At 38.9% G+C, this 25901-nt stretch overlaps 1 protein-coding gene across 10 annotated transcripts in view; it reads left to right on the top strand.

The window, feature by feature from the left end:
• grik4 (glutamate receptor, ionotropic, kainate 4) overlaps positions 1 to 25901 on the top strand; it is a 734878-nt gene that overhangs the window by 566321 nt on the left and 142656 nt on the right. For all 10 annotated transcript variants that reach the window (XM_057839364.1, XM_057839368.1, XM_057839359.1 and 7 more), the window contains 3 exons: positions 7926 to 8087; positions 23573 to 23725; positions 24678 to 24782. In XM_057839364.1, the coding sequence (XP_057695347.1) occupies positions 7926 to 8087; positions 23573 to 23725; positions 24678 to 24782 (420 nt within the window). The remainder of the gene's footprint in view (positions 1 to 7925; positions 8088 to 23572; positions 23726 to 24677; positions 24783 to 25901) is intronic.

Here is a 25901-nt window from a genome sequence, read left to right as displayed (position 1 = left end):
GTCAACGATCTCGCTGCGATTACGCTTCGAAACGCGGCCGTTAAAGTCAATCAGCCAATGCACACCAGTCGCAGTGCGTCCGCGTGTTAGACGCGTCCCAGAAGCGCTAAACGTGACGCACGCGAAAAGAACAGCAGAGTTTGTTTTTTGTCGCGAGACGCAGCCCCCCTGCGTCAATACTACTAGGTAGGATCGGGCAGGCCGGAAGTCACTCGTGTAAAAATACGGTGGATCCGGTCGATTTTCAAAATAATATGCAACCGTAACTTCCTATATAAATATAATAAACTGAAATGAGCTAAAATACCTGCAATTAATAAGAATAATATACAAATCCTGCTACACAATAAAATTAATTCCTGCGTAGTGCTTTAACTTGAGAAAAAAACATCAATAAAGCATAGAAAAATGTTCATAAGAAAAAAAAATGTTAAAATCTTTGTCATTGGGATTGCTTTTTGCTTTAGCACATGACTTCTTTTTTCTTCTTTCAAAAAGAAAGCTCGCCAATACGCAGGGTCTGAAAGGCAAAGTGTTGTTGTTTTATTACCTTTAAATACCCGCTATTCTCGCGCGATCTTGCAATCCTCGCGTGAACATATCGAGCCGCTCCACAGACGCGCTGCTCGTGAAACGCGTCCTATGGAAATTGACGCCGAGCGTCACTGGTGCGTAATCGCGGCGAGATCGTTGACGCGACGTTCACGTTGCTGGTGTGTTTGAACCTTAAGTGTCTCTGTCACAGGACTGTCGTAGCCGGGAACGCGCTCGGCCAAATGGACACACAAGTACGGAAGGTGAATTATGCCAAACAAAGGGTCACCACAATGTCATTATCATCATTTTAAAAATTTAAGTGACAGGTAAAAATAGATTATGACCGGATTTTTATGACCCTGTCAGTCAAAATGACAGACAACGAAAAAGTCTAGCGCAACCTCTGGTGAAAACTGTTTTAAAATAGGCCATTCATTGAAGGTGCGCCTTATACACCGATGCACATTCTTGCGTAGAAAATAAAGTTGTATGATGAAGTCCAAAAAATGTGCTTCTCAAGTTTTTATGTAGCTTACTGCACTTGTTGAATCTTTATATAATGTATGTATTCTTACCCTGGGAAATTGTTTCTTGAATATATATAATGCTAACAGAACTGTTGGCTCATGCTCAAATACTTTGTGGCACAATCCAATCTAAGTTAAAGTAAGAAAACATTGAATGTAAGGTCTTTCCATTTGTTTCTAGTGTCTCAGTACAAGAGTCAAGGGTAATCCAATGTTTGTTCCTTAGCTCTTACACTTACGTGACTGTCATTTGCACACTAACCACAAAAACCTCAGGTTTTTACCGTGGCCATGTGCTAAAGCACCTCGTATTGTGAGCTGTTCCGCTCTGAACCTTTGTTGTAATGTTCCTACAACAAAGGTCAACCACTAATTGTGCAAGTTCTCCCACTTGAAAACATTAGAGAGGCCTGTAATTGTCAACATGGGTAAACCTCAACCATGAGAGACAGAATGTGGAAAAAAAACAGAAAATCACATTGTTTGATTTTTAAAGGACTTAGTTGCAAATCATGGTCCAAAACAAGTATTTGGTCAATACCAAAAGTTCATCTTAATACTTTGTTATGTACCCTTTGTTGGCAATAACGGAGGTCAAACGTTTTCTGTAACTCTTGACAAGCTTTTCACACACTGTTGCTGGCATTTTGGCCCATTCCTCCATACAGATCTCCTCTAGAGCAGTGATGTTTTGGGGCTGTCGTTGGGCAACACGGACTTTCAACTTCCTCCACAGATTTTCTATGGGGTTGGGATCTGGAGACTGGCTAGGCCACTCCAGGACCTTGAAATGCTTCTTACAAAGCCACTCCTTTGTGGCCCTGGCTGTGTGTTTGGGATCATTGTCATGCTGAAAGACGCAGCCACGTCTCATCTTCAATGCCCTTGCTGATGGAAGGAGATTTTCATTCAAAATATCTCGATACATGGCCCCATTCATTCTTTCCTTTACACAGATCAGTCGTCCTGGTCCCTTTGCAAAAAAAACAGTCCCAAAGCATCATGTTTCCACCCCCATGCTTCACAGTGGGTAAGATGCTCTTCAGTAATCTTTCTCCTCCAAACACGAGAACCTGTGTTTCTACCAAAAAGTTCTATTTTGGTTTCATCTGACCATAACACATTCTCCCAGTCCTCTTCTGGATCATCCAAATGCTCTCTAGCGAACCGCAGACGGGCCTGGACGTGTACTGGCTTCAGCAGGGGGACACGTCTGGCAGTGCAGGATTTGAGTCCCTGGCAGCGCATTGTGTTACTGATAGTAACCTTTGTTACTGTGCTGCCAGCTCTCTCTAGGTCATTCACTAGGTCCCCCCGTGTGGTTCTGGGATTGTTGCTCACCGTTGTTGCTATCATTTTGATGCCACGGGGTTAGATCTTGCATGGAGCCCCAGATCGAGGGAGATTATCAGTGGTCTTGTATGTCCTCCATTTTCTAATAATTGCTCCCACAGTTGATTTCTTTACACCAAGCAAAGAGTGAAATGTTACAGAAAATGTTTGGCCTCTGTTATTGCCAACAAAGGGTACATAACAAAGTATTGAGATGAACTTTTGGTATTGACCAAATACTTATTTTCCAGCATGATTTGCAAAAAAATTCTTTAAAAATCAAACAATGTGATTTTCTGGTTTTTTTTTTTCTTCTCCACATTCTGTCTCTCATCGTTGAGGTTTACCCATGTTGACAATTAGGGGTGCACAATATCCATTTTTTGTAACCGATATCGCTAACTTCCTGCTCCTCAAGGCCAATACCGATACGATAACCGATAATACATATATAATTTTTCAATGTGTATTCATCTGAGTTTTTGAACACCTGTAGGTCAAAAATACTAGTGGTTGATTCAGCATAGATTTGCCTTAGACCGAACCAGAATTTTTATGATGACATGAACATTATTAAAATGAACAAAACAAAGACAAGAACAGTCTTGATTTCAAATAAAGTGCCCATATTCATTTTTTTAAAATAAATATAATTTGAGTCAATCGCAGTCAGTCAATGTGATTGACGATGTGTCACCCTGAACAAAGAGCACTGAGCTAAAACAAACATAAACCCAACAGGTATTGTGCTTTGTCAGCAGATAAAACATTTGGTGCAACAGGAGAGGAGACTTGTCGTCTTGGTCCATTAAAACAACTTTCTTAACCTGGCAATTATACTGTAGAACAGCAAGCCTATCAATAACCAAAAGGCCTCTCAAGAACTTGTAAAAAAAAAACTGTAAAATGCAAACATTTGCTAATTGCCATAGTCAGGTTTATAACTCAAAGAAGGAAAAATACGGCCTCTAGAACAGTAACAAAACTTTGCATACTGGCAAAACAGGAGTGGAAACAAATGCTCACATCCCAATCCAACACCATGCCAAAAATATCATTAATAGGCCCGATAATATATGTCATTGGATTTATTGGGATGACGTCATAATTCGAATTATCGGACCGATAATTATCATGCACCTCTATTGACAATTACAGGCCTCTATAATCTTTTCAAGTAGGAGAACTTGCACAATGGCGTACCGCAAGCAACAGGTCACTTCCGCTCATTAATATTCATGACATTAGCTACTGTTGCTAAGTAGGGACACGCCACCATTTGTCCCTAAAAGGAAATGAACGGAAATCGTGTACAAAGGAGATGTTTACTGAGCTAAACCTACCAATTCTCTCCGAAAATGATGTGCCTGGTGCCAAATTTACTGGCAAAGATATGGAAGAACTTAAAAATGTTCAGTAAAAGAGATGGCTTGAGTGTTGAAGGCTGAAAAAGACGGAAAAACGAGCCGAGCTAAGCATAGGCTTAGCTTTTTTATCGACGCGACTGACAATGACATTCTCCTGTTTCATCAAGCTATCCTTTACCATCAGCCCTGTCTTTCTTATATATCCTCTGGTTGTCCTACGTCTCTGACCGTTCTTGGGGGTAATTTAGTTAGCTTTGTGTAGCAATCGCAAATGCTACTCAGTGACAGCCAACGAACACTTTTATTTTTTTCATTGATAACAAATCTTAATTCTATAATTTATTTACACTTCCCCCTCACTAAAGTTTTATATACAATATATATGTATATATATATGTATATATATACTCACCGGCCACTTTATTAGGTACACCTGTCCAACTGCTCGTTAACACTTAATTTCTAATCAGCCAAACTTATGGCGGCAACTCAGTGCATTAAGGCATGTAGACATGGTTTAAGACCATCTCCTGCACTTCAAACCGAGCATCAGTATGGGGAAGAAAGGTGATTTGAGTGACTTTGAACGTGGTATGGTTGTTTGTGCCAGAAGGGCTTGTCTGAGTGTTTCAGAAACTGCTGATCTACTGGGATTTTCACGCACAACCACCTCTAGGGTTTACAGAGAATGGTCCGAAAAAGAAAAAATATCCAGTGAGCAGCAGTTCTGTGGGCGGAAATGCCTTGTTGATGCCAGAGGTCAGAGGAGAATGGCCAGACTGGTTTGAGCTGATAGAAAGGCAACAATGACTCAAATAACCACCCGTCACAACCAAGGTAGGCAGAAGAGCATCTCTGAATGCACAATACGTAGAAGTTTGAGGCAGATGGGCTACAGCAGCAGAAGATCACTCCGGGTGCAACTCCTTTCAGCTACGAACAGGAAACTGAGGCTACAATTTGCACAAACTCATCAAAATTGGACAATAGAAGATTGGAAAAACGTTGCCTGGTCTGATGAGTCTCCATTTCTGCTGCGACATTCGGATGGTAGGGTCAGAATTTGGTGTCAACAACATGAAAGCATGGATCCATTCTGCCTTGTATCAACGGTTCAGGCTGGTGGTGGTGGTGTAATGGTATGGGGAATATTTTCTTGGCACTCTTTGGGCCCCTTGGTACCAATTGAGCATCGTTGGAATGCCACAGCCTACCTGAGTATTGTTGCTGACCATGTCCATCCCTTTATGACCACAATGTGCCCAACTTCTGATGGCTACTTTCAGCAGGATAATGCGCCATGTCATAAAGCTGGAATCATCTCAGACTGGTTTCTTGAACATGACAATGAGTTCACTGTACTCAAATGGCCTCCACAGTCACCAGATCTCAATCCAATAGAGCATCTTTGGGATGTGGTGGAACGGGAGATTCGCATCATGGATGTGCAGCCGACAAATTTGCACCAACTGTTAAAATTTAAAAAATTTAATCGAGTTAATTACAGCTTAAAAATTAATTAATCGTAACTAATCGCAATTCAAGACATCTATAAAATATGCCATATTTTTCTGTAAATTATTGTCGGAATGGAAAGATAAGAGAAAAGATGGATACAAACATTCAGCATACGGTACATAAGTACTGTATTTGTTTATTATAACAATAAATCAACAAGATGGCATTGACATTTTTAACATTCTGTTAAAGCGATCCATGGATAGAAAGACTTGTAGTTCTTAAAAGATAAATGTTAGTACATGTTATAGAAATTTTATATTAAAATCCCTCTTAATGTTTTCATTTTAATACAATTTGTAAAATTTTCAATCAAAAAATAAACTAGTAGCCCGCCATTGTTGATGTCAATGATTACACAATGCTCATGGGTGCTTAAGCCCATAAAATCAGTCGTACCCAAGCGCCAGCAGAGGGCAGCAAAACTCCAAAAAACACAAGTAACAAGTTGGTATTGCACTGTGTTGTCATTTTAATCTGTTTGAGGGGGGCATGTGCGTTAATTGCGTCAAATATTTTAACGTGATTATTTTAAAAAATTAATTACCGTCCGTTAACGCGATAATTTTGATAGCCCTTATATAAATAAATATATATATATATATAACAGAAACTGTAACAGTGGCAGTCAGATACCATTGTAATTCTTTTCAGGTCATTCATTGTCTGACAGAAGCAGTATGGCTCGACGTTATGCTTAAAAAATAAGTTAAAAATAAAAAAAAAATTTAAAAAAAAAAAAAAAAAAAAAAGATTCACTGAGCTGATGTTAAAGTCCGCGCAAGTTGATTCGGTCTTCACATTTTGGTTTCCAGAAACGTATGAAGAAAACATCCTTCATGTGTCGTAATGTCTAGAGTCGTTTCTACATGTTCCAAAAAAGCAATGTGTGATCGGCATGTTCGATTTTGAAAGATTACCGGAGCGAAGTAGCACAAATTACGTTGTTTCTATGCGAGGGCGGGTCACTTCGGCTTTCGGCCACTTCGGCTTTACTTCCGCTTTACGATGCGACGTCACGGTCTAAAAATAGCATGTATGCTGTACGCCATTGGTGGTTGATTAAATACTTATTTGCCCTACTGTACAAAATCTGTCCACTAACACTTTGGTTACTCTAAACCAGTCTTTCTTAACCTTGCTAAAGGTACTGCACACAAGTTTGCATGTGCAAATTCAAAACCAATGTATTTAAGCGAATTTCCGTCCAAATTTCTTATCATTTTGACAGCGTATTTTTAAAACAGGTCAAAATTTGAGTCTACGTTGCCCATCACTGTATTTTACTTCATCATACAAAGTATGAAGTGCTTTGCTTCCACTGAGCAAAGCAGTTTCTCCTCCCTTCAAATTTGAAAGAAATGGAATAAAGCCTGTAAATCTGGGGCAGACATGCCTAAAATCTGGTCTAAAAAGCCACGTTGCTTAGATTTAGTCAGCGTACGAAAAATGGGCTCTGCAGGTCTTAACCTTCACCGAACCCCGTAGACTTACTCACCGAACCCCTGGGGCTCGATCGAACCCAGTTTAAGAACGACTGCTTTAAGGTGACTCCTTCAAGTTGTGTTTTTTAACTAGAATGACGGCAGGATACCTCGGTAAAGGCTGATTTATTTTGGATGAGGGCCAAATTGTTCACATTAATTTCTGGCATCAGCTTGAATTTTGTTATTAAAATGCAGATACTATGCACCAAGTATTGACAAAGAGGGGAACACATTGGTCTAACCCTTGACAACAGTTAATCCATCCATCCATTTTTAACACTGCATCTTTGTAAGGGTCGCTTGGGGCCTAATATAGTTTAGAACCTCTAACCTTATACAACTGTTAATGACTACTTTATTCTACTGACATAAAAATAACACAGTAATTTACCACAGTTGGTCGTCTGCTCCATATATTTATTTTCCTCACCATTCATCCATGTTTATCTTCACAATCTGTGGCCTCACTGGGTGACTGTCAGTCTGTCAAATATAGCACACAGGCTCTGCCAGAGCTGCCACCTGAAGGTTGGTTGGTTGCTGTTTCTGACACCTCAGTTATGCTTCAGGAAATGTTCAACCCCCCCACCAGCCCCGGTCCCTCCTCTCTTTCGCCTGCTTTACTCCCTTCACCTTCTCATTTCGAACTGCGCTTGTCCTCTCTCAGCGTTTTCTCTGTGGAAGGATGCACATCCCAGCACATCCCAAAAAGCGAGAGAAACAAATTTGTATTTTACATTCAAACCCCACCCCTCTGCTTTCTGCCAGTGTACTGCTCTGTTAATCAATTGTTTTTATTAGCTCACTGTCCTTGTTTTGTTTGCCTCGTTCTTTCCCTAGTCTTATAATTCAAGCCTGGGAGCTTTAAAATGTGTTGTTCATATTATGATCCGTATGTTAGGAATTATATGGCCAAGTGTGATATGATGCTTTCATTTTTTGCTCACTCAAGCGAAATGATTGAAGTCGATAAAACAGCGATTTACAACAACCTCTCAGAGCAGGTGTCGCACAAATTCTCATAAAATGTAACATAAAAGGTTGTCCAAACTTGATATAGAAAATATCATGGAATCAAAGGATGCTGTTGTTGTTGTTAGCGCTGTAGTTTAAAGTGTGTGTGTGCTGCATTTATAGTATGTGATTTTGCCCCGCAGGAGTTCTCCATGCTGCAATTGGACGACGTGGCAGACCAGCGGGTCAACATTGTCGGTTTTTCTGTTTTCAACCAAACGCATCCATTCTTTGAGGATTTTGTGCTAAGCCTCAACCGCTCCTGGCAAGAGAACTGTGAACATGCTCCCTTCGCTGGCACCCCGGTCAGTCCACACACACACACGGACACGCACACATACACCAACATTGAACATAGATTTACAGTATTTCTTTAGAAAGGCCAAACAGACCTTTAAAGGCTGAAAGCATCTGCAACTTGAACTTCCCATCCAAAACCACAGTACCTACCACATGAAAAACAAACACCAAATTATACAAGTATGACATTTATCCAGTTAACGACTGTAATTGTGGCAGATGTCCTAGCCAGTTGTTTTCCTGACTGCGTCCTTATTAAATCTGTTGTTGTGTCTTCATTCACTGTGTAGGAATTGCAGACTTGCCAGCTCATAGCTTTGCTTCTTTTGCTATTTTGTTTCAGGTATCATTCGAACAGAAATAAAGCCATCTGCATTTGAACGTTTTTGCTTAACAGTATGTGTAAGCTCATGATTCCCTTTTCCATCGCTCAACAGTTGACATTTAGCAGAGTTGCAAAATGGCAAGATGGTCCGTCCAGTCCAGCCGTCCACATAAACCTTTCCTAGCTTTGCAAAATCGCATGCTCTAAACATTTTGGTGTTTTCATCAAAAGTGGCTTTAGCAAGTAGGGCTGCCAGCTCCCTGAAAAAACATAACCCGATAACCGTCAACCATTACCATATTTTTCGGGCTACAAGTTGCACCTGAGTATAAGTTGCACCAGCCATAAAATACCCAACGAAGAGAAAAAAAACATATGTAAATTGCACAGGATTATAAGTAGCATTTTTGGAGGAAATTTACTTGATAAAATCCCAAACATAGATACGTCCTCTTGAAAGGCAATTTAATATAAAAATACAATAGAGAACAACATGCTGAATACTGTAAGTGTAGTGTATAGTGTACAGTGCATGAACAACAACATGCGAATATACTGTCCTCACCAGGACGCTACGGCTTGGTCCTGGCTATACAGCGAGCTAAACTCCCAAATGACAATGCTGGACGTTCGTATATTTTGCTGAATCAATTTCGTCCTCGATACCAAACAGGTTCACATCAACGTAAATAAATGATAATTAGGTGCTACTACAGCAATGACACAGACGGTTAGCATGCGTTCGCTAGCATTAGCACATCGTTCAAACAACCACAAACTGGCCGATCGCGGGTAGAAAACACACAACAACAACAGAAAATATGATACACACAGGCGTTGCCTCTGTAGAGATATTTTACAAGCATAAACAATGAACGTAGGTTCACAGCTGTGTTTCTCTCTCGCCAACTCGCCCACTCACGCAGAGCTGCATAGCTGTCCATCTTCTTCTGGTGTGTGAGCGCTCTTCTTCATGTAATCAAGTGCAAGTGCGCCCCCACGTGGGCGTGAAAGCTCCACAAACTAAAAGCATGCATTTCAATGTAAAAAAGTCAATAATACAATTGAACACACATTGACAAAGGCAGAACGCAAACATGGCCATAGCTATTAAGTTATTCAGTATTACTATAGCATAAAGAACATGCTAATAAGACACCAAACCATCAGTGTCACTCCAAAACACCAAAATAACATGTGAAATGATATCCTAATGTGTTAATAATTTCATACATAAGTCGCTCCTGAGAATAAGTCGCACCTCCAGCCAAACTATGAAAAAAACTGTCCGAAAAATATGGTAATTATTTTTTTTGTATGTGAAAAGTGTTTTATTATTATTATTATTAATACAGGTAGTCCCCGGGTTACGACGTACCCGACTTAGTAATTTCGACTTTACCACCCCGGACTCTCGTCCGCTACTTTCTCCAGTCGTTGTTTTTTTGTTTGTTTGTTTGTTTGTTTTGTTTTAAATAATGTAGACTTTTGTTTTGCGGTGCAAGCTTTTATTTTCGCCCAGAAAGCAGAGAGCAGGTATTACTTCCACATGTGAGTAAGAGCATATGTACACACGAAGAACAACACATTTGCGCACACAAAGAAGAGCGCAGGCACACTCACGAGGAAGAGCGCACACGCACACATGAAGAAGTCGTGCAGCCGAGTTAGAGAGAGAGGGCCTGCGCGCAGATTTGTTGCTTGTGAAGCATCCACAGAGGCAACACCTGTATATAACACCTTTTGAATTGTTTATTGTGCGTTTTCAATTGTGGTCGAATACTTGGGGCGAGTTTATGTGATTGTTTTTGATGATGTGCGTACGCTGATACATGCTAATCGTTTGTGTGGATTGTTATTTCTGTATCAGCAGCTAGTTATAAACACAAATTTGAATTGCTGTTATTGAAGATGAAACTGATTTAATTTCATTTTTATTTTAGTTTCATTCTGTAAGTGTTGATGTCATGAGCAGCTGAATAAAGTCAGCAAACCACACAGACGTATGACATCGTCGTTTCCGAGTTTAGCTCGCTGTCAGGCTAGGACATAGCTCTAATGTCTTGGCGAAAACGGTACAATGATGTATAATACATGTTTTGGAATAGTCATTTTGCAATTTAGGGGGTATTTAGGAGTATTTAAAAGGTTCGTGCCGACTTATGCAGAAATTCGGGTTACTTCGCCAGCGCAGGAACGGAACTCATTCGTAACCTGGGGACTACCTGTAATTATAATATAATAATTTAACTCAAACCTGAATTAATTAGGTACATGTTTGAGTGATATAAGCACATGGAAAAACAATAATTATCAACAATGTATTTTTAATTTAAAAAATAATGATAAATTTAAAAATACATAATTAACCCTTAAGGTCTTGAGCCTACTTTGTGTGTGTGGGTGTTTGTATTTTTTAATACTTTTTTAAAAAGTGCAAACATGAACTCTGAGATAAACTTTTTTTTTTTTTTTAAACAACCTAGTTGCTTTTAAAGTCCCCTCAGCAATAACTGGCAGACCACACAAAAAAAATACAATCAGTGAAAATAAAGTACACAGAGAAGAACAAGAAAACAAATAATTATCATTTGGTAGATGCTTTTTACTCAAGCTTCACTAAAACCTCTTATCCCCCACACTCTTATGCTCTCTTCCATTATCATCATGGCAAGCAACAGTACCTTGACCAAGGAGATGAGTTTGACCATTGAAAACACAATGCAGGATGCGTACTTTTGTTTCTGTGTAACAAACTTTGTTTCCTTACCCTAACCCAAAGGGACAAATGGAAACACTAGTAAAAAGCCTTCTGCTGTTTAAAAAAAATGCCATGGATGGTTTAAATTGTACTAAACCTTGGCGCAGTTTGAAGCCCATGAAGCTACTAAAAATGGTTCAGGGATTTTGCCCGGTTTGCAACACCACTTGAATGTCAGTTATTGAGCCATGGATGAGGAAATGTGTTTAACTGCAAGGCCTAAGCTGCCAAATGCTAGTGGCCTTATGGCTGTCTGAACGATATATAAAATAGAATCCAAAAAGGACTTGTGTGTATATGTATATATATACAGTCTACATATATACAGTATATGTTCTTCATAATTGCCTGTATTTATAATAGCCCTTAATTCATTATAACTGTTTTTTGTCAATTGTATATCTTATCACTACCTCTGACCCTAAACCTACTCAACAATACTTCCGCTCTTTCAGTTTCAACAGTGTACTCAACTTTTTTTTAAATGCAATCTCGATTTAAATGTTTTCCCCTACATTTGCTTATAAAGTAACCTGACACGTTAGTTTGCTTCATATATAAGATACAAATACTGTATATTGTACATATCAATCTGAAAAAGATCCAATTGAGACCGGTTTCATGAGAGGTACCTTCCAAAAATATACGGCTACTGATTGGATGATGTCTCTTGCGTCACACTTGCGAAAAGATTGTTTCCAGTCCAAAAAAAAAAAAAAAAAAAAAATAGTGACATTTTTTGGCTGTTTTAATGAGGAATTTGAGCGTATTTCAGACAATACTTGGGATATTGACCTCCAGTATGTTCAACAGTACTTCTAAAATATTTTCTATTACACTCCCCCAGGAAGACGTAAATGTTTCGCGTCGCCCCAACTCTCTGCAGCCACTGCAAATGGTATCATTTGTCTCTAAAATTATTAATAGTAAAAGTACACCTCTGCATAACATTGGGTAACATATTTATGTCACACTGCTGTTGCCATAGTTTTGCACTCCTGGTGGGTGTGGTATGCGCTCCCTGTGGGTGTGGTATTACAGTAAAAAGGAAACTCTCTGACGTGTCATGTGCACATGTGATGAGTAGAACACTGAATAAAGAGTGTTGTTCCACGCCAGTCTCAGCCTTACATATAAAGGAAGTACATAAAATAAAGGAAAATGTAATATAGATCAACTTAGATTAAAGAACTTTATTAAGAATAAGCTTTATTAATATTATTTTGTTTATTACAGAAAAGCCTTAAAGCTCATTAATTTGCCTGGGGGAAAAAATTAAAAATAGTCAAGGTAGATTTTTGACCATTTCATACAATCAATCAGTAATAAAAAATTAAAACTGATTAGCAAACTTCTTACGACGACAATATGCCAAACAATTTGACCAAAAAAACAAAAAGTAGAACAAAAAAGACAGTGTCAATGGACGGGGGGCGGGGGGGGGGGGGGTGGGGGGCAGTTTTTATGTATTTTTTGCTGTAGGCAAGATCAGCTCCTTTGCGTGTGGTTAATCTGCACCGAGGCAGGCATAAATGAGAAACTGATTTCCCATTTAAAATTGTATTTTTCACTGATTTACAAAATTTCATCCAAAACATCCAAAAATCTAATTTTTATATTTCCTCAAATCTAAAAGCAAAACTTCAATTTTAACTATTCAAGAACATAGGATGTAATTTAAAATTTAAGATAATATTAATACTGACTTTAAAAATAATAATAATAATAATAAAGATATAAGTAGCATACATTAAAAAAAAGTACAAATATCATACATTATGCACATTGAAACGGAATATATTTTGAAGACAAAGCAAACATTGACTTTTTAATGATAAGTAACCTTACAGAAATGAACAAAGTAAGTTCAAAGTGCACATTAACATGGAAAATGTTCTGAGCCACTCAAATAAAATCAAATAAAATAAACCTCATTCAACTCTTTTCTTTCTCTTAAAGATCTGATCAGATTTCCGTTGCAATGCCTCTCTAATTAAACCAGTTTTCCCCCCCTCTATTTGTTGTTCCAAAAAAAGGTGCATTTGAACCAATCACAGATAACTATCCATGCTGATCACATGTCAGTATGTCAGCCAATGGCGTACCGCAAGCAACACATCACATCCGCTCATTAATATTTATGACATTAGCTACTGTTGCTAAGTAGGGACAAGCCACCGTTTGTCCCTAATAGGAAATGAATGGAAATCGTGTATGAAGGAGATGTTTACAGAGCTAAACCTACCAATTCTCTCCGAAAATTATGTGCCTGGTGCCAAATTGACTGGCAAAGATGTGGAAGAACATAAAAATGTTCAGTTAAAGAGATGGCTTTAGTGTCGAAAGCTGAAAAAGACGAGCCGACTTAAGCATAGCTTTAGCTTTTTTATCGACGAGACTGACAATGACATTCTCCTGTTTCAACAAGCTATCCTTTACCATCAGCCCTGTCTTTCTTATATATCCTCTGGTTGTCCTGGTTGTCTTACCGTTCTTGGGGGTAATTTAGTTAGCTATGTGTAGCGATCGCAAATGCTACTCAGTGACAGCCAACGAACACTTTTAATTTTTTCATTGATAACACATCTTAATCCTATAATTTATTTACACTTCTCCCTTACTAAAGTTGTTGGTTTTATATATATATATATATATAACAGAAACGGTAACAGTGGCAGTCAGATACTATTGTAATTCTTTTCAGGTCATTCATTGTCAGACAGAAGCAGTACGTCACAACGTTACGCTAAAAAAATAAGTTAAAAATATAAAAATGGCTTACCTCTTCGTCCTCTGAAAGACCATGCCAACCCAACATAATGTTTACTGCATGTGAAACGTGAATGGATTCGCCGAGCTGGTGTTAAAGTCTGCGCAAGTTGATTCGGTCTTCACATTTTTTCCTCCCGAGTTTTTGGTTTCCGGAAACGTTTGAAGAAAACATTCCTCATGTGTCGTAATGTCTAGAGTCGTTTCTAAAAGTTCCAAAAAAGCAAAGCGTGATCGGTATGTTCGTTTTTCAAAGATTACCGTAGAAAAGTAGCACTAATTAGGTTGTGTCTATGCGAGGGTGGGTCTATAATGTCCCACTTCGGCTTTACTTCCGCTTTACGATGCAACGTCACGGTCTAAAAACAGCCTGCGTGCGGTACGCCATTGAACGAACAGCAGAGCCCACGTTTTTTCTTTTCTGTTTTTTTTTGCTGCGTGCCCTGCAGTGGATGTGCACTGTGAGTGGCGACGCGACTCGTCAGATACAGAGAGAAGATGGGAAAACTACCTATAATAAATAAATGAATAATAAATATCGGTGGAAACGGATTACTCTACACAAGCTTTTTATTAGGCTTGTTGTTAACACTTAACACGTTAGCAGATTGTTCTTATTAGAGATGCGTGTGTGGCAACGTGGCAGGGTTTTTTTTTAAACATGGGGTTTTGGCAGTTGCCGTCATATTTTTGGGATCGAAGCACCGTATGCCAGAACGGCGTTCAGCTTTCGTATTTCATGGCGGAACGCCAATCCGGCGCGTTCCGGCTCACTTTCACTCCTGGGCCTTTCGAATTAAAGTCCACAATGCAAACATTATGCGCCTAAATATGAGAAAATGCCAGATTGTTTTTCATCAACAGTTGTTGAAGGAAATTCAATTATTTCTGCTTAGTGGTTTATTCTGTCAAGCACTTAGTTAGAAGTCAATAGACCAGTCAATTAATGAGCAAATCTGTAATTGAACTGAATGAATGTAGACAACGCTCACCAATTTGCCCCCCTCTGTTGTGCTCAAGCTGGCTGCTGCAAGGGGCCAATAAGCATTACAGCACAGCGTGATAAAAAGCTGTACAGTTGCTCTCGCTGCAGGTTGCTTGAACACTTGTCAGCTCGCAGCATTGCGTCTTTATGACTAATTAGCTCAAAGTTGAAAGAATGAGAAGCTGATGGCACTTTTGCAAGACAAGTGATTAAGTCATCCGGCCACTATATTTGCTATCTTTGATGCTAATGAGGTCTGATGCGTAAGTGTACCTGCAGGGTTTATATGGTATATGCAATGACTGCTTGCTATTGTCTTCCTACTAACACTTTTATGTATTTTGCATTAGACAGGGCTGACCAAAGTCAGGCCCAGAGGCCAATCACGGCATAAAGGAGTGAGTGTCGAAAAAGCGGGGGAGTTACGACACACACATCCCCCATTGATGTGACACGCATGTCAGTCAGTAATATTAAAATGAACCATGAACTACAGTACACACTGAAAAAAGAGTCTGCTATAATGAAAAATACTATTGAAGCACGCATTTGAAATGCTTCCATCACAGCATGACTTTTTCTGCGCAAATGTCACCCGTATGTTCAACCTAAAACACACCCGGCCATGCTTCTCATATCTCAGCAAGCTGTTTGTGGGCATCACGCCGCTCTTAATGTGCAATCCACCAATTAGCAAGTAATAAAACACATCACGGTTTTGCAATTTAATGACCTTTTGGTAGCTTTGGTGCCGCACAATAGCTCAATAGCCTGTATCATTATCCGCCACCGCATCAAATGTGTTGCTCTTTGAGGGCTTTCTCTAAGGGCTCAGCAAGATACAGTTGTTATGGAGATAAGGCAGTTTGGAGATTATACATGAGAGAAAACGAGTGATGTGCTCTTCTTTGAAGAGAAGAAGTAATATCGTCTTGGAATAATGGAAATAATCATTGTCATCACAATTCAGTAGGCCTTATTTAGGAAAAGTTTGTATGTACAAATATTGAAGAAATCAGATGCTGAAGCGGATCTTCTAACCGTGTGCAACCAAAAGTTCTTTTACCGAATGGCTGAATGACCAAAACGTTCATTATTTGTTTTGTGGAACTACTATGTGTTTACACTTGTGTAATTTAACTTAATTAATTTAATGAATTTGGTCAGTTTAGGGGTTTACAGAAAAGTGATGGTTGGTCTTAGGGATGTATTAAAAATTCATTGGCCATAAATTTTTCTGCCAAAATGTTATAAAAATACAGTTTTGGTCCAAAACACTTTTTTACTGAAATAAAATTATCAAACCGGACTAATGCTGCAACGATTAATCGATTAACTGGAGTAATTCGATTAGAAAAAAAGATCCGAATTAAAACTTGCTGCTTCGAGTATTCGTTTATTTGAAGTGGCGTTGTAATGTTTTGTTTTGAAAGTATTTGCATTTAGTTTTATTTATTTGGGTCGATACACTGCCCTCTAGAGCTGGGAATCTTTGGGCACCTAACGATTCGATTACGATTATGATTCAGAGGCTCCGATTCGATTATGAAACGATTATTGATGCACCCCCCCTCCTTTTAATGTTTTGTACATTAGTTCCAAAATTGTTCAAAATACTCTCAGGCTAAACCAAACTACTATTTCAGTATCAAGTTAACATATAACAGTAAACAAATATACAAAAATAACAGTAAATAAAAAAACTCCAGTCCCCATTCTGTATCAGCAGCTTTAAACTACATTCAATTAATTTAATGTTGTGAATCAACCGTTACAGTTGTTAAAATTGCTCCCGTTATTCCATAATTTCCCTTTTGTCTACTTTCGATATGTGAAAGTTTTAAAACTATTTTAAAGATATATTCAAATCAATATTTTACCGATTTAGGAGTATTTTAGATAAAAAGTTAATTTGGTTCGCTACAACAGCCTTGCAGGGAAGTGTACTGCTTTAAGATGGCGGCCGTTTACTAACGCCCGCATCTAGCTTTTTGTAGATGTGCTGCTAATGCTACCGAATCTATATTGCATCTAATCCTATATAAATGATATCTACCGTAACATTATTTATTTAAGGAATGGGCGGCATCTGGCAGAATTAGATGTGGGCCTCTTTTTGAGAATAAAAAGCGCACAAATGCAAGGTTTAAGCTTGCTGTACGTTTTATTAGTAGGAATGAGGCCAGTATGAGGGCAGACTCCCTTGCTGGCAAACTTAGTAATCATAGATACTGTGACTTTTGGAAAGAGGTGAAAATATTGAATAATTGTAAAGCTCCCTTACCTTTTAACATTAACGGAGTATGTGGCTCGAATAACATTGCGGAATTATGGAGACAGCACTACTATTAGCTGTTTAACTGTATTAAGAGTGATATATACATACCGGATAATGTTGACCTCAGTGAGATTTTAGTGATAACCCCGGATGAAATCCACAAAGCTATTACTGAACTAGAAAACAATAAGGCTGGTGGTGCCGATTGTATTACAGCTGAGCATTTAAAACATGCCAGTCAGAAAATAATCCCTCTTCTTGCCTTGTGTTTTTACGGGTTTTTTAAGCATGGCATCTTACCTGACTCTATGATGGCAGTACAACTTGTGCCTATCTTAAAAGACAAGGCTGGTAAAATCAATAGTAAAGATAATTACAGACCTATTGCCCTGGCCAGTGTGCTCTCTAAAGTTCTAGAGTCAATCATACTGGGCAGAATTGTTTCATTTATTTCGACAAGCGACAATCAGTTCGGGTTTAAAAGGAAACATGGAACCGACATGTGTATATTTGCTCTGAAGGAGCTATTATTTAAATATCGAAGCCTAAACTCAACAATGTTTTTATGCTTCATTGACTCATCGAAAGCCTTTGACCGGATCAATCACAGCAAACTTTTTCTTATGTTAGCAAAAAGAGGGGTGCCCAAATACATAATCCGTATTCTGGCCTTCTGGTATGCAAATCAACTTGTTCGCATAAAATGGGGTGGCTCGGTCTCTGCTTGCTTTAAAGTGGGTAATGGTGTAAGACAGGGAGGAATTCTCTCTCCATATTTGTTCAATGTTTTCATGGACGACTTATCCAGCCGACTCAATAAGTGTAATACGGGAGGTGTTGTAGGAGACACTGTCATTAACCATCTTATGTACGCAGATGATGTGGTGGTGCTCTCCCCATGCAGTGCTGGCTTGCAGGAGTTACTCTCGATATGTTCCGAATTTGGTGATCATTTTGACATCAAATATAACGCAGAGAAAAGTAATATCATGATTGTCCGTTCTAAAGAAGATAGGGCGGCTATATTCCCTCAGTTCTTTCTTGGCAAAATAGCTATGAATATTTGCAATGAAGCCAAATACCTCCGCCACTTCATATCTGAAGACTTGTCGGATGACAGGGATATTCATCGTCAATGTTGTAAACTTTATGCACAGGCAAATATGCTCAAAAGAAGATTTTCTATGTGCTCCCCCCACGTTAAGACCTCGCTGTTTAAGGCATACTGCACACCATTTTACACAGCTCACCTGTGGTCAAGGTACACAGCTAAATCCATGCAGAGGCTCAACGTAGCCTACAATGATGCCCTGAGGCTGTTACTGCGTGTGCCTAGATGGTACAGCGCCAGTCAATTATTTGTTAGCTCTGGATTACCCACATTTGAAGCGCTTTTAAGAAAATTGATGTACAGCTTCATGTGTCGGCTAAATGAGTCTGGAAATAATATTATAATGAATTTAACAGACCCTACAATGAGCTTTAGATTTAGTTCGAGCCTGTGGTGCCATTGGCACAAAAGCCTGTTTGTTGTGCACTGATTGCCAGTGCTTCCTTGTTGTTCTGTTTTTTTTTTTTTTCCCTTCCAAGTCACTTTATTATTATGTCTCCGTATGTACGGTATTCTTTTTTTTTTTTTTTTTTTCTCTTTGTTGGTGTGTGTGTGCTATGGACCCACTGTGAGATTCCGGAATAAAGATCATATATATATATTATGTGGATGTACTTTGTAGCAGCTTTTCGGCAGCAGTCAGGTATATTGTTGTGTTTTTTTATCTCGTGGCATGAGTTTAGCTAGAGCCGTGAGTTGAGCATTGGCATTACCCGAGGGGCCAGGTAATGAGAAGTATGATGTTAAGCTACTCTCGCGCCGTTCCTCCATGCGTACCGAAGACCGCGCGGCGCGCTGAGTGTGTTGTACTTCCACTTTACTTGGCATATTTCAATAATCGGAATTTGGATGTTTGTGAATCGTTCTCGAATCTTCCACGGCTGAATCGCGAATAATCTAAGAATCGGAAATTTTGCACACCTCTTCTGCCCTCTAGTGGCAACTGTGAATATGACATAACTTCATTTTACAATTTCATTTTACATTGCTGAATCCAGCTCCTCCCTGTTAAGACCAACATAAGCTAAGTTTTTGTTTGAGCTGTTTTTTTTAATGCTGTCCTAATTCAGTTTATAAGTATATTTAGCAGTTTTTTTGTGGGAGTATGTGTTTGAACCATTTGTTAAGAGCATCATAAAAAGAAAAAAACGTTAGCATTTTATAGCATTCAAACTGGCAGACTTTTGCTATTTAAGTTAGCCAATTGTTCTTTTGTTGTACTTAGATCCTCATTTATTCATATTTTAATACCATTTGTGGCTCAGCGCAGGTATTTTAATTTTTGATGTTCTTTATCCAATCACTCAATTATTCAAACTAACTAGTTCATCGATTAATCAACTACTAAAATAATTGATAGCTGCAGCCCTAAACTGGAAGTTGCGTTGACCTAAGCAAATAGCTATTGGCTCCTTCAAACTATTAGCACTTGACCCCCTTTGAGCAGCTAACTAATGAGATAAACTCCCCTAATGCATTTCTACGGCTCTCGCTCGTCTTTGTGCACTTTTCACAAAGATGTGTATATCGTAGCGACTTCACTTGACCTGCGTATTAAAGACTTACAGCTACTTGGATATGGCCCTACCAGTGAGAGACTGTTCAGTCTTGCAGCTCATGTATTCGATGAGGAGAGATACAGACATCAGTCTGATGAAGCAGAGAAGCGACTCTTTAATTTAGAAAAAAACAACTGCAACTTTGTTTACGTTTCGTCGAAGTGGCCTTTCAATAGGTTGTATACAGTGCATTAATTTCAAGTAATAAAATGTGTTATGTATGATTAGAGGTGTAACAGTACATGCATGCAATTCAGTATTCTTTCTCTTCCAAACAAGAGAACCTGTGTTTCTACCAAAAAGTTCTATTTTGGTTTCATCTGACTATAACACATTCTCTCAGCCCGCTTCTGGTACATACCTCAGTAAAAGGGTCACGGTTCAGTACGAGTTTGGTACAACGGGAAAAACAAAAAGGGTATTTTAATCATAGCATTTGAAAGTTTGTTCTATTGGCTAAAACGAAAAAGCAGCTCTTATTAAAAGTGCAAAATGAATATATGAAAACCGCAAACTTGTGAATTTATGTTATTATTGTTCTAACATTCTTTAAATCACACTTTATGTGCAAAAATAGACAACACATTTTTTGTAGGGATCGACTGAGGCAACATTTAAGTCAGGTACCGCGCGCTAGCTGGCAACCTTGGTAACTTTTTCGTAAAAATAGGACACTACCATTTTAAATGCTGGATTACACAGGTAACCGTAAACCATTGTCAGTGAACATACACTCCCACATAAGATGTATTTTTACATTCGCTAAAATAAAATAAAAAATGTAAATAGTTCCAAAACTGAAAAAGCCTTTCTTGAAATAGAGCAAAAAATACTAAGTGTTTCAATTACTTCAGCCTATAAAATATATACTGTACACGTCAATAAGTGTGAAAAAAAAGTCAAAAAGTACTGCATTTGATAGTTCCCACTCTGTACATTCGCCATAACTTTCCTAGTAGTGATCAATAGAGGTGTGCATCGGCACTGCCCTCACGATTCGATTCGATTATGATTCGAAGGGCCACGATTCGATTTGATTCAGAGGGTCACAATTTGATTTGGTTCGATTCGGCAATGCATCGCGATACATTAAAGCCTGGGATGCATTAAAATTCTAAAGCAAAGCATATATTTCGTGAATCATGAGGCAACACAAGCGGTCAGACAATAAACAACTTTTTATTGGCTCTTGTGTCACTCCTGGTTGAAGTCAAATGAAAAAAGTATACTTTCAGATATATATATTATTTTTTAAAAAAATCACAGCATTTAATTTGTGCTTTGAATGAGACCAGGGCTTTCTCTTTTTTTTTTTAACACACAGTAACAGTCCCTCCTTTCTCCGCTTCAGCCATTGTTATGTTATGTCCTCTCTCTCTGCTCTCTCGATTGCAACTGCGCATGTCTGTGACGTTACTCCGGTGAGGAAGCGGATTTGGGTTCCTCGTCCCCCCTGCATTTTTCTGATCATTATAAATGCATTTACACAACAAAATAACGCTGGAAAGGTTTGTTAAATATATTTCTGTGTGGGATATTTTGCTCACTACGCGCCTCTATATGACAATGAGAGGAACAGCAGCATTTACAAAAATAAACTAAAATACTTGTAAACAACATTCTTTATTTTAATGACTCGCATTAGAACACACCAAAGAACAACCTGCCTTAATGAGCACTGAAACAAAATAAATAATAACATTTAAAGGAACACCACAATGTCCTGCTTAGCACGAAGAGGTGCAGCCCTCGAAACAAATGATAATAACGATGTTTGACGAATATCATCTTTTAGGTCAGTACAGTTTTTAAAATGCCTGCTCAGCGTCAAGGTGCCAGTCTTTCTGCTCTCGTACGAGAGCAAAGCGCTACATTTGTTGCATTCGGCAAGGCCGACATGGTTTTCTGTAGCATCTTCCACTATCGATTTGAATCCTTTCCACACACCACTCGTGGATTATTGCCCGTCTTTAGTTTGCTTTTCACCTCTTGCTGCTTTATATCGAAATTTGAAAAGGAAATACGAGGATGCAGTTGCAGACTCGCGGAGAGGCCAAAGCGCGAGGGGAAGATTAAAAGGAGGGCGGGGCCACGGCGTTCATGTGCGCAAACAATGCACTGGCTCTGCTGCGGCTCATGTTTGGTATTACCAAAGCGCCTTCTCTCTGTTTTATCCCATTTATTTATTTTTATAACTAATATTCCTTGGTTTAACATCCATACATCGTTTTAGTATACAAATATATATTTATTTAAAAAAAAAAAAAAAAAAAGCGAGCGAGAGGTCCGGCCCAAGCCGACCCGAACATAAATCATTGACATTTTGGGCCCGACTCGGCCCGAAATTCGGGTCGGGTTGTGTCGGGTTCGGGCTCAAGATCTAGGCTATTAGTCTATATATCTTTTAAAATGTGCTGAATCGATTCGGCTTGTTGCCCCATCGAATCGAATCGTCCATGCCCCACATTGGGATGCATCGCCACATCGATTATTGTTGACACCAGTAGTGATCAATGATAACTTCATCTGTATTGGTTTTTCATCTTTTTCCTGTAGCATTGGTTATTGGTTTAGGTGAAACACCTCTACTGCCCCCTGCATTGGAGGAGGACTAACTCTGACATGGATTTAATTTTTTTTTTTTTTTTTTACTCAAACGTATTCGCCGTCTGACTGTGTGCACTGAACCGTGATACCCGTACTATGACGGTGCAGGACTAATGCCGTCCTATATTAAAATATCGGAATACCGTTATATATGTGTGTGTGTGTGTATATATATTTTTAATTATAATAATAATAATAGTGTGTTTCGGCTTTCGTTTTCTGCCAAGAAACTTCATTTAGGTGCATCCCGAGTTGGTCTTCTACATTGCCTCTCTCACTGGCAGCTGTTTTCAGAACACCCAACCCCTAACTGCCAGTCAGTAAAGAGACACAAAATTCATTGTTGTATTAATATACAGTATATACATTGAATCTACCATTGAAAGAATACACTCCCTTATTTCACCCCCAAAAAAGTTCAATTCTACCTTCATCATTTTTTGTTTGTATGGACCATAAGAACGTAGCTGTTTCACTTGTTCTCACTGACTGGGCTTTGCTCATATCTACAATGGCACATTGCTGCCATCTGCCAATGGTTGTGTGGCAGGATAAAAGAGAATCAAGCTTGCAATTCAGTGTTCAACACTCTTCCGCCCTTCCCAGTTAAGATTTAAGAGGTATAATCATCAATGGAAGTTATTAGTCAGATTAGGACCAAATGGGAGCGACAACCCGCTGGTATGGTTTGTGTGCAAAAGCATTGCTGCCATACAAACGACAAGCCAGGCTGTGAATTTTCTTTAATACAAGTCGCTGATGAAGTGGCCTCAAGGGGGAAAAACTGCTCTGTCAAGTATTACCGCTTCTCTCGCATATTCACTGAGCTTTGCAGCCCTTTTAACACCTGTTGCCAACAGCATATGCAATATGTAACAGTTAGTGAACATGTAATTTAGTGTCTGTTATTTGGGATTTGAGGAAATTAGGCTCAGTGTGTCTAATGACCTAATGGGATTATCTCAATGCAGCGAAGCCCTCACTGAATGACAGCCAATCGCGTTTCACTTAGCTTCTGTGCTCAGAGTTTGTACAGCTGGTGTATGCATGCATAATACATCTACCTTCCTCTTTCTCTCTCCTGCTCATGTGCAGCTCTCTTCAGCTCTTCTCTTTGATGCGGTATACGCGGTGGTGGCGGCGGTCCAGGAGCTGAACCGTAGCCAAAATGTAGGCGCCACTCAACTCTCCTGCACATCCTCCAAAATCTGGGAGCACGGTACCAGCCTCATGAATTACCTGAGGATGGTAAGTTGGCCCCTGCTGGACTTAATAAAAAAAGATAATAATAATTCAACCTGCCTTTAAGGAAATGTTTATTATTTTGGCTGGGGGAGCTATTTGTATGTCCATATAAATCAGGCATAAGGCCTGCAGCTGCCCAGATGTCCTTGAGAAGGTTTCAGACAGGGCCAAATCAAAACGGCAAACAATTTATCACCAGTTTCATGGAATCCCTAAAGAAAAAACATGAAAAACATTGTTTGTGTAGGGCAACTTTTTAACTAATAAATATTTTGTACATTTTCATGTTAATAAAACAAGGTTAGAAAAAAATACTTTCTCATATTGAAATACAGTGGGACCTCGAGATATGAAAGCTTTGGCACACAATAATGCACTAATGTAATGACTCAGTAACATAATGTGTAGTCATGTGATAACATCTGTGGAAGCTGGAACCAAACAAACTCGTTACACTTAAGTGTCTCTAGGAGGAAACAAAGAATTCTAAATACTAAAGACTGGCAACCAGAGGACATGACAATTTAATGGTGTGTTTTTGGAAGAGCTTGGAATGAATTACGCGATATACATGTGAAACGCGATTCTTTATATGAAAAATAAATCCTAATACGAAAGCCACTCCAGAGCAAATTAATTTCATATCTTGAGGTAGAAGGGTCTGTGAGTAAAATGTGTTTTCTCAGTAACAGCTGAAAATACAGCAAAATGTGTATTTTTTTTTGTCATTTACTCAAAGAACATACTTCCAAATAGAATTTGGCTGTAAATGGGTCATAATACATCTCCATTTTCATGTTACTGATCTAAATTTGACATTTTTCCAAGAGGGGAAAAAAATAGAAGACAGATGAGCCTGTCCCCTCCAGTATTCTCTATAATAATCACTGATGAGAGGAAAGTGGGCCTGATTCAGCAGAGAGGCCTTTAATGTTGCTTTGCCTTTGTTGGACAGGTAGAGCTGGAGGGTCTAACAGGTCACATTGAATTCAACAGCAAAGGCCAACGCTCCAACTACGCCCTTAGCATCATGCAGAGCAGGAAGGACGGCCTTAGGCAGGTAAAGTGAACCCCGATTTCTTATCAAACTGATGAGGGTGTATTTTCGTAACTTAGTTACACTACTTCATTTCACATTTTTATGGTTACACCCAGTGGTTAAAGTGGGTTTTGACAGGTGGAGGAGCCCTAAAATTCGGTGTTGCGGCACAGAAGGGCAAATTGCGTACATGTACACTATTCTCAAAAGAACAAATACAGGCCGTATTAACAGGAAAAACACACATAGCAATCTAACATGGATAACTAACACAAAAAAACAACAAATTAACAGCGTAACTCAGCGGCTTGGACAAAGGCTAAAGTAAAAACCAAACCTATATATCGTAATTTCCCGAATATAACGCACGCTTTTTCCCCCAAAATTAACTTGTAAAATCATGGTGCGCATTATACACGGGTACAGGGATGGAGAAAGAAATATACTGTAAATATATATATATATATAAAGACCGATTTTTTTAATACTGACACGGACATGTTGTGTTGAAGAAAACGTATGCTGACCATTACGGTACATGACGTCACCATTTTGTTTCGGTAATACTTCACTCTGATTGGTCAAATGATTTTGCCTTTTAATTCTGCTTTTTTCACTCTTCATAAAGCACAGAATTTAGTTTTTTGAACTCATTTTAGTCAACGTTTATTGCAACTCGGACCATAACAAACGTATCACAACACCGACTTACTGTGTCCGTCAGCTATATCTGTCCCTCGGGATACTCAAACCGAAATAACAATAGGTCCTCTTGTTACAGTAGCGATGCTCTGATTCCCATTTCCGACTTCAGTCCTCACTTTTATTTTTCCGTATCAATCCATGGAAGAAACGTTTATTCATCATGATGAAACGATCAAGTTGTACAGCAGCCTTTAAAAGAAAAGTCACATCTGTTTTGTTTTCTCCTGGATTTTGGTAAGTTGGAGAAGTTGTCAGATCATGTTATTACCGTGCACATTGTCAGTTTACGGTAATGTTTTGAACTACCAATGTGCTATGCTTATGCTGTGTATCACCAGTCAGTAAAATTAGTAGTGGGTAGAGGTCATTTAGCTATTGCAGAGTGGGAGAAGTTTTGAAATGATTTTACTTGGGTTTTGTCAGAAAAACAGGTCC

Source organism: Corythoichthys intestinalis, chromosome 6 (assembly GCF_030265065.1).
Source record: "Corythoichthys intestinalis isolate RoL2023-P3 chromosome 6, ASM3026506v1, whole genome shotgun sequence".
NCBI classification, from domain to species: domain Eukaryota; kingdom Metazoa; phylum Chordata; class Actinopteri; order Syngnathiformes; family Syngnathidae; genus Corythoichthys; species Corythoichthys intestinalis.
The sequence above is the reverse complement of the archived record's forward strand: the minus strand, read 5'-3'. Positions and strand labels throughout refer to the sequence as shown.